Raw genomic sequence first — 9,751 nt, 5'->3', positions numbered from 1 at the left:
TTTGCCTAATGGGTCAGTCCTCTCTTTGCCTAATGGGTCAGTCCTCTCTTTGCCTAATGGGTCAGTCCTCCCTTTTGCCTAATGGGTCAGTCCTCCCTTTGCCTAATGAGTCAGTCCTCCCTTTGCCTAATGGGTCAGTCCTCTCTTTGCCTAATGGGTCAGTCCTCCCTTTTGCCTAATGGGTCAGTCCTCCCAGAAAGCCATGAACAAACACACACCATTCTCTAAATGACTTCACGTTTTGTTATTAAGTTCATGCAGTTTTTATGTTCTCAAAAAAATTGAAATCTGCATGATTTTTCCACTTACCTGTGATCTTGTCGATCAACACAAACGTTTTTTGAGTGCATATTTGGGTTATTCAGGTCTAGTTAGATTCAGCACCTTCTAGCTATTGTCATAATGTCATAGCAGCTTAAAAACAGGTGACAGCGCAAGAGAACACACCCATGGGACAAGCTGTAGGCCTACTTGCTGGGTCAACCAGGCTTCTTACGTAGACAATGTGTATGAATAAAACCACAAATGTTGCCTTATTCCACATTAAAACATTTACATTACATTTAAGTCATTTAGCAGACGCTCTTATCCAGAGCGACTTACAAATTGGTGCATTCACCTTATGACATCCAGTGGAACAGCCACTTTACAATAGTGCATCTAAAACGAATGTAGCCTACTTTCAAATAACACACTTGAAATGTGTCAGTTGATCTGCTGCACCACATTCACACACAAGGTACGTCACTCATGTCACTCACGTCACTCATGTCACTCACGTCACTAACATCACTCACAGCTGCTGAGCTAACAATCCTCTCCTTCTAACTGTGTCTGTATGATGTCTGTGTGGCTTCTAGAATTCTTCAAAGACTTACAAATCATTAACTCTTTATTTGCACACTCAAGGAATAGTATATATTTACAGCACTTAGACTTTATGTTTAATAGCATAACCTTGAGGTGGATCCTGAAGGGGACTTGAATAGGAGAACCAGTAAGACGGGTGGTAAGATCTGTCTACCTACATGTACGTATTACCTACAATTGGATTTGATTACATTTTTTAAGCTCTGTGTACTTTCCCTCCAAGACAGGACACCATTGTAGTTGAATGTGCTCGGAACCACAAAAGCCTTACCTCTCGTGATAACATTTAACAGGTGTAGCCTGTGTCTCGCCATCCTAATGATATGCTATTAGACCTACACCGCCCTCTCTCTCTCACTCAAGAGTAAACACATGTAATACGGTTGTGTGCGTCAAGGGGCCACCATCTCTGGGGAAATGCTACCTCAGTTATGGGAGTTTAGAGAGAGTAAAGAGAGGTACTGCTAGAACAGTACCATGAGTTAATCCTTACAAATCCTTTAGAGGATGTCAGACAGGTGTGGAAAAGGAGAGAGTGTGAGAGAGAGAGAGGCAGGGAGAGGGAGAGCAAGAGAGGCAGAGAGACAGAGCAGAGAGAGAGAGAGAGAGAGAGAGAGAGAGAGAGAGAGAGAGAGAGAGAGAGAGAGAGAGAGAGAGAGAGAGAGAGAGAGAGAGAGAGAGAGAGAGAGAGAGAGAGAGAGAGAGAGAGAGAGAGAGAGAGAGAGAGAGAGAGAGAGAGAGAGAGAGAGAGAGAGAGAGAGAGAGAGAGAGAGAGAGAGAGAGAGAGAGAGAGAGAGAGAGAGAGAGAGAGAGAGAGAGAGAGAGAGAGAGAGAGAGAGAGAGAGAGAGAGAGAGAGAGAGAGAGAGAGAGAGAGAGAGAGAGAGAGAGAGAGAGAGAGAGAGAGAGAGAGAGAGAGAGAGAGAGAGAGAGAGAGAGAGAGAGAGAGAGAGAGAGAGAGAGACAGAGAGAGAGAGAGAGAGAGAGAGAGAGAGAGAGAGAGAGAGAGAGAGAGAGAGAGAGAGAGAGAGAGAGAGAGAGAGAGAGAGAGAGAGACAGAGAGAGAGAGAGAGAGAGAGAGAGAGAGAGAGAGAGAGAGAGAGAGAGAGAGAGAGAGAGAGAGACAGAGAGAGAGAGAGAGACAGAGAGAGAGAGAGAGAGAGAGAGAGACAGAGAGAGAGAGAGAGAGAGAGAGAGAGAGAGAGAGAGAGAGAGAGAGAGAGAGAGAGAGAGAGAGAGAGAGAGAGAGAGAGAGAGAGAGAGAGAGAGAGAGAGAGAGAGAGAGAGAGAGAGAGAGAGAGAGAGAGAGAGAGAGAGAGACAGAGAGAGAGAGAGAGAGAGAGAGAGAGAGAGAGAGAGAGAGAGAGAGAGAGAGAGAGAGAGAGAGAGAGAGAGAGAGAGAGAGAGAGAGAGAGAGAGAGAGAGAGAGAGAGAGAGAGAGAGAGAGAGAGAGAGAGAGAGAGAGAGAGAGAGAGAGAGAGAGAGAGAGAGAGAGAGAGAGAGAGAGAGAGAGAGAGAGAGAGAGAGAGAGAGAGAGAGAGAGAGAGAGAGAGAGAGAGAGAGAGAGAGAGAGAGAGAGAGAGAGAGAGAGAGAGAGAGAGAGAGAGAGAGAGAGAGAGAGAGAGAGAGAGAGAGAGAGAGAGAGAGAGAGAGAGACAGAGAGAGAGAGAGAGAGAGAGAGAGAGAGAGAGAGAGAGAGAGAGAGAGAGAGAGAGAGAGAGAGAGAGAGAGAGAGAGAGAGACAGAGAGAGAGAGAGAGAGAGAGAGAGAGAGAGAGAGAGAGAGAGAGAGAGAGAGAGAGAGAGAGAGAGAGAGAGAGAGAGAGAGAGAGAGAGAGAGAGAGAGAGAGAGAGAGAGAGAGAGAGAGAGAGAGAGAGAGAGAGAGAGAGAGAGAATTGAATGCATACCTGAACCTGGTCGGCACACCTGTCTGGCTGGTTGGATTGGCTGAGGGAGGGAGGAAGGAAACAACTGTAAAGTCTGCAATTACTCCATCATGATGACAACAACCTCAGTCTAACTCTGGATACCTGTTGAGAGCAGTGAGGAAAAGACAGAAAGTGAGAAAAGGGGAAAAGTGTGTAACAAGGAACAACAAGCTAGAGGAGGGGAAGACTGACAGAAGACAGGACACTGGACATTATCCACTTGGAAGTCTCAAGGACCACAGAACAGGTACTAGGTCCATCTCAAAATGATAAAGTCCTAGCTAATAAGCAAGCGTTTTGCATATAATTTCATGTGGGCCAGTGCATTGTGTGTGTGTGTTTCTCCAATACTAGCCTATTGTACACCTGTCACATGATGGATCACAAGTGGGTTTGCCAGTGGTGCTTAGTTTGTAGAATTGCTATACTTCATCAGACTTGGTATGATAGTATTATATTGGAGCTAGCTCATTTCCATTCTCTAAATATACACCAGGAGGAGCCATGTGAATCTGTGAAGAAAGCCTAAGCATATGTAAATGTGGGTTAAGTCTCAGGTGGAGACCCAAACTTAGTCCTGAAAAATGTAGAAGTACTGAGATTAGGAAGGCGTAGCTACTTTGCATGTGTCTCCTTCAATATCTAACTACAGTAGGCCTCAACATAGATGTCACTTAAATATCTAGCTAACAATAGCTAGCAGTAGAGTAAACTCAAAAACACTGACTATTTCCCTAGTACTATTCCACAGTAGGCCTAGCTCCTTCTAGCCAGCTAGATATTTCTCCCGTAGGTAGCTAACTACAGTATCTAGGCAGGGCTCCGAAATGAAGGGTGTCCTGTTGTCCCGGTGATGATAAAATGTCTGGAATGTCTGGGAAGATTCAAACAGACTCTGGGACAGTTCTGGGAGGATATTTCCACATTCATACAACTACTGTACATACAAAATACGTAATTATAATACGCTGTTAAAGCTGATGGAAGAGATTAGAACGTTTAGCTTCAAATGTTAATGAGCTATTATTTCTGCACATTTTAAGCACAGCAATGCGCACTAAACAGTAGGTTATGTGTCAATGTTCCAAAATGCAATCCATGGGAACACACTGTTCTAAAGAGCTACATTCAGGCTACACAGAATAGATGTACATACGCTAGTATTCCAATGTTGACCTTTTTACAGGCCATTTTTTAATGTGAATTTCTGGCTCTATTTCAGTAGTAAATTAAATGACTGTGAACGACTGAGAGACTGAAAAACAGCTTCTATCTCAAGGCCATCAGACTGTTAAACAGCTTCTATCTCAAGGCCATCAGACTGTTAAACAGCCACCTCTAACATTGAGTGGCTGCTGCCAACATACTGATTCAAATCTCTAGCCACTTTAATAATAACACATTGGATGTAGTAAATGTATCACTAGTCACTTTAAACAATGGCACTTTATATAATGTTTACATACCTTACATTACTCATCTCATATGTATATACTGTATATCATCTACTGCATCTTACTTATGCCGTTCGGCCATCGCTCATCCATATATTTATATGTACATATTATTATTCATTCCTTTACACCAGTGTGTATAATAAGGTAGTTGTTGTGAAATTGTTAGATTTCTTGTTAGATATTACTGCATGGTTGGAACTAGAAGCACAAGGATTTCGCTACACTTGCATTAACATCTGCTAACCATGTGTATGTGACCAATAACATTTGATTTGATTTGATTTAGACGTGGGACACCAGGTCGGCACAATTAATTATTTAGTTGAACAGAAAACCAGCAGGCTCCGGCCCTCGAAGGGTAAGAGCTAAGTACCCCTGATATGTAATATTAAAATAAATAATAGATACATAATATATTTCCTTTATTATTATATATATATATTTTTTAAGTATATCATTTTTGTTTGCTCTCTCTTGGGCCCACCACGGGCCTGGGACCCCCAGGGGCCTGGGACCCCCAGGGGCTTCTGCCCTGGTAATCTCCTGCATTAATCTGTCCCTGGTCCCTTGTGTGTTGGCCTATATAGGAGTCTACCACATTTTGAGTTCTATCAACTTTAAGTCCTGTGTGACTGTGAGTCTTGTCCCACAAAATACGTGTCTTTGATAGCCAGCTCTGTACATTTATCTGCATCCAATAATTGATGGAAATGGAAGTATTATGTCATTGATTTCACGTTGCCTAGTCACCTGATAGTTGATGATGAGTAGTAGAAGAACTCAAGGTACAGATGCATGATAAGAGAGATGGCAAGTACCTGTGGATTTTCCTGCAAGAGAACATTAGTATGAGATAACACAGTGAAGGAAGTGAAGAAGTGCATTCTATTTCAACCAGTATGGCTTTGGGTGACCAAAGCCAATCATGTCATTCATGTCATGCATTTTATCAACAAATTCAAACACTACTAACTTATAAAACAAAAGGCTGATTTGTCCCCAATTTTGATCAAATATTCCGACCTGTCACTTGCGCTCACGTTGCGCTTATGAAAATATATATAATATCGTAAGGATGTGGCTAAACCTACTGATGATGTTTAACACGTGTTCTTCAATCATTTTTAAGATCTGACATGCCATGCAGCCCAGTGCAGCGCAAGACATGTCATAGGCCAATGGTTAACCAATCATATTTTTCAAATCCTGAAAGGCAAAATTCCAGGTAACCTTGGAGAGGAAAGTTATGCCTTACAAGTTTGCTTCTGAGGAAGAGCTGCAAAAGTAAGTAAGTAGCTGTATTAGGTGGAAATATAGAAGGTCATTTCATCAAACTTAATTCAAAATATACATGTTTTTCTTGAGACAATATGTGTGGGCATAGGCAGATGTTGCAATTGGAGGAAGCATTTGGGCATATTCTATAATGAGATTCAATAGATACACCTGTCCGTACAAACGTTGAGAAATGATGACGTAATTTACATTTGTATTGCTCTCTTCCACCTTAAACCCCATGAGCTCTCTCTGTGTGTGTGTGTGTGTGTGTGTGTGTGTGTGTGTGTGTGTGTGTGTGTGTGTGTGTGTGTGTGTGTGTGTGTGTGTGTGTGTGTGTGTGTGTGTGTGTGTGTGTGTGTGTGTGTGTGTGTGTGTGTGTGTGTGTGTGTGTGTGTGTGTGTGTGTGTGTGTGTGTGTGTGTGTGTGTCTGTGAGAGAGTGCGTGCATATGGATATTTTACATGTGGCCACCCTAGTATGGCTACTGACATTAACCATAAACAAATGAAAGATAATAATAAGTACTAAGAACATGATATACCCTGGGTGGTCATGACATAGGCTGGGTGGTCATGACATAGGCTGGGTGGTCATGACATAGGCTGGGTGGTTTTGACATAGCATGTGTGGTAATGACATAGTCTAGGTAGTGATTTGTGAAAGTAACATTGTGTGAGCCCCAAATAGGAGTTTAGGTTACAGAGTGCAAACGAGTAAGTGAGGATTACTAGCAGTCTTATTTTGTGTTTTAAACATATTGCCTAGTTATAGTGCATGTTTAAAGATGTTTCCTGTCAGGCAGAGCCTGTGGCCTAACAACAGGCCTATTGATCCTTGTTTTCTCCAAACAGACCAGGTTGTTTTCACCATGTTGCAATAGGCAACAGTATCAGCGCTGGTTGAGGTCTCCTCTGTGCTACCGGTCCTACTTCATTCCACTCCCTGTCTGATGTGACAGATACAGGCCTACTGTGTGAGCTAACTAGGGTAAACATCAGTCAGAGTGCACAGACCACATTCTTCTACATTATCTCACAGGCAGCCATGCTTGACTGAGACAAATGTTCCTCTGTGGAGGACACAGACTGTGTGTGTGTGTGTGTGTGTGTGTGTGTGTGTGTGTGTGTGTGTGTGTGTGTGTGTGTGTGTGTGTGTGTGTGTGTGTGTGTGTGTGTGTGTGTGTGTGTGTGTGTGTGTGTGTGTGTGTGTGTGTGTGTGTGTGTGTGTGTGTGTGTGTGTGTGTGTGTGTGTGTGTGTGTGTGTGTGTGTGTGTGTGTGTGTTATGTAATACAGTGCTGACAGACATTACCTAAACAAAAGGGACATTTACACACACTCTCATTCCACCTAATACCTGGGAGCTCCTGTCCCCTAGCTGCAGAGATCCAGATAAGTAGCCCTACCAGCCAGCCCTAGTGTCTCACCAGCCTCCAGCCTCAGCCCCAGCCTCAGCCCCAGCCCCATCCCCATCCCCAGCCCCAGCCCCAGCCCCAGCCCCAGCCCCAGCCCCAGCCCCAGCCCCAGCCCCAGCCTCCAGCCCCAGCCCCAGCCCCAGCCCCAGCCTCCAGCCTCCAGCCCCAGCCCCAGCCCCAGCCCCAGCCCCAGCCCCATCCCCAGCCCCAGCCTCCAGCCCCAGCCCCAGCCTCCAGCCCCAGCCCCAGCCCCAGCCCCAGCCCCATCCCCAGCCCCAGCCTCCAGCCCCAGCCCCAGCCCCAGCCCCAGCCCCAGCCCCAGCCCCAGCCCCAGCCCCAGCCCCAGCCCCAGCCTCAGCCCCAGCCCCAGCCTCAGCCTCAGCCCCAGCCCCAGCCTCAGCCTCAGCCCCAGCCCCAGCCTCCAGCTCCAGCCCCAGCTCCATCCCCAGCCCCAGCCTCCAGCCCCAGCCCCAGCCCCAGCCCCAGCCCCAGCCCCAGCCTCAGCCTCAGCCTCATCCCCAGCCCCAGCCCCAGCCCCAGCCCCAGCCCCAGCCTCCAGCCCCAGCCCCAGCCCCAGTCCCAGCCCCAGCCCCAGCCTCAGCCCCAGCCCCAGCCTCAGCCTCCAGCCCCAGTCCCAGCCCCAGCCCCAGCCCCAGCCCCAGCCCCAGCCCCAGCCAGGCTCCCTCTGGGCTGGGCAGATTCCTCTCAACAAACTGTTTAATGACACCTAACACTTGTGTTCTGTTGCCCCCTAGCTGCAGAGCTCCAGACCAGTAGCCCTACCAGCCAGCCTTACCGTCTCCCCAGCAGAGGTACAGACCATTAGCTCTACCATTTTCCCCAGAATGGCTCTCTCCGGACCGGGTGGCTTCCTCTCTGAGGATCAGTTCATCTGTTCTATCTGCCTGGATGTGTTCACCAACCCAGTCTCCACACCCTGTGGTCACAGCTACTGTCTGGACTGCATCTCCACCTACTGGGATGGTGTGTATTGTGGCTTTGTATATACTGTAGACTACCTGAAATATAAATGTTTACATAGGTCTATATACTGTATATTACCTGAAATATAAATGTTTACATAGGTCTATATACTGTATATTACCTGAAATATAAGTGTTTACATAGGTCTATATACTGTAGACTCCCTGAAATATAAATGTTTACATAGGTCTATATACTGTATATTACCTGAAATATAAGTGTTTACATAGGTCTATATACTGTAGACTCCCTGAAATATAAATGTTTACATAGATTACCTGAAATATAAATGTTTACATAGGTCTATATACTGTAGATTACCTGAAATATAAATGTACATTTGTTTGTATGTACATGAGCCCAATATATGCAACAACTTACATCCATGCAATCTTATTGGTTGTTTCCTATTAGTAGGGCTATTTCATCACATCCCCATTCAGAGATCAATTGTATTCCGCCATTTGAATGAATGAAATGAACTGTAACTTGTTGTTGAAGGAGGAGGAGGGAAGACGTGTGTGTGCCCGCTGTGTAAGGAGAGCTTCAAGAAGAGGCCGGAACTTCACATCAACCGCACCCTGAAGGAGATCACCGAGCAGTTTAAGAAGATGGCGGACGGATTGGACCGGGGGGCCATGGTGTTTGAAGGAGGGATTGAGAGTCAAGGTTGGGGTGGCAGTGGAAATGAGGAGGTGTCATACGGGGTTGAGCGTCCTCCGGTCCCTCCAAGACCCCCAGGGATGGGTGTGATGCCTGGGGATTTGTTGTTGGAGATGAAGACCAGGTTCCAACGACCTTCGAACTCCAGAACCCCTCCGCCCGTCCTCCACCCCCACCCACCCTCACCCTTCTCCTCCAACACCACCGCCCTCTCGCCCCCCGCCCCTCCTGTTGTCCCACGCAGATACACCCTGAGCGGGCCGGCTGATTCCTTCACCGACGCGCCTCTCTGTCCTGAACACCAGAGGGGGCTGGAGTTCTTCTGCCGGACAGACCAGACATGTGGGTGTGCCGTGTGCATGGAGGGAGAGCACCATGGACACCAGGTTATACCAGCCAAGAGAGAGTGGCTCATTAAGAAGGTAGGGAGAGGGACAGAGGTGGAGGAGCAGAGGTGTGTGAACTAATTCTGATGGAGATGTAGGGTACTCCAATTGCAATGCTACTACTGTAGAAATGAAAACATACTGTATTAACCAAAGCTATATAGTCAGTTTAATAAACTCTACACAAAAGAGACTGGGTGTTTGAAACATATTTAAATTGTGTTAATCACATGCTTTGAGGTAGAGGTAGATATGTACATACTAGGAATACGGAATAAGTACATTGCAGTATGTTGACTCCGGTCTGTTTCTGTATGCAGTCTCAGTTGGAAATCACAGAGGCAGAGCTGAGGGACATGATCACACAGAGAGAAAAGAAGGTGCAGGACATCAGGACATCACTGGAGAACATACAGGTGTGTGTCTGGAACACACACACACAGACACACACACACAGACACAGCACACACACACACACACACACACACACACACACACACACACACACACACACACACACACACACACACACACACACACACACACACACACACACACACACACACACACACACACAAACACACACACACACACACACACACACACACACACACACACACACACACACACACACGAACACACACACAGACACAGAACACACACACAGACACAGTACACACAGACACAGTACACACAGTACACACAGTACACACACACAGACACAGCACACACAGAACACACACGCAGGCACAGTACACACACACACAGTACACACA

At 46.3% G+C, this 9,751-nt stretch overlaps 1 protein-coding gene across 1 annotated transcript in view; it reads left to right on the top strand.

The window, feature by feature from the left end:
• Positions 1–7,771: 7,771 nt before the first annotated feature.
• Positions 7,772–9,751, top strand: part of LOC124024282 (E3 ubiquitin/ISG15 ligase TRIM25-like) — a 9,622-nt gene continuing 7,642 nt past the window's right edge. Inside the window, exons 1-3 of the mRNA XM_046338269.1 lie at positions 7,772–7,926; positions 8,428–9,011; positions 9,296–9,391. Coding sequence (XP_046194225.1) covers positions 7,788–7,926; positions 8,428–9,011; positions 9,296–9,391 — 819 coding nt within the window. The 5' untranslated portion in view covers positions 7,772–7,787. The remainder of the gene's footprint in view (positions 7,927–8,427; positions 9,012–9,295; positions 9,392–9,751) is intronic.

This window comes from Oncorhynchus gorbuscha, unplaced genomic scaffold, assembly GCF_021184085.1.
Source record: "Oncorhynchus gorbuscha isolate QuinsamMale2020 ecotype Even-year unplaced genomic scaffold, OgorEven_v1.0 Un_scaffold_1818, whole genome shotgun sequence".
Taxonomy (NCBI): domain Eukaryota; kingdom Metazoa; phylum Chordata; class Actinopteri; order Salmoniformes; family Salmonidae; genus Oncorhynchus; species Oncorhynchus gorbuscha.
This window is presented reverse-complemented; position numbering and strand designations above follow the sequence as displayed.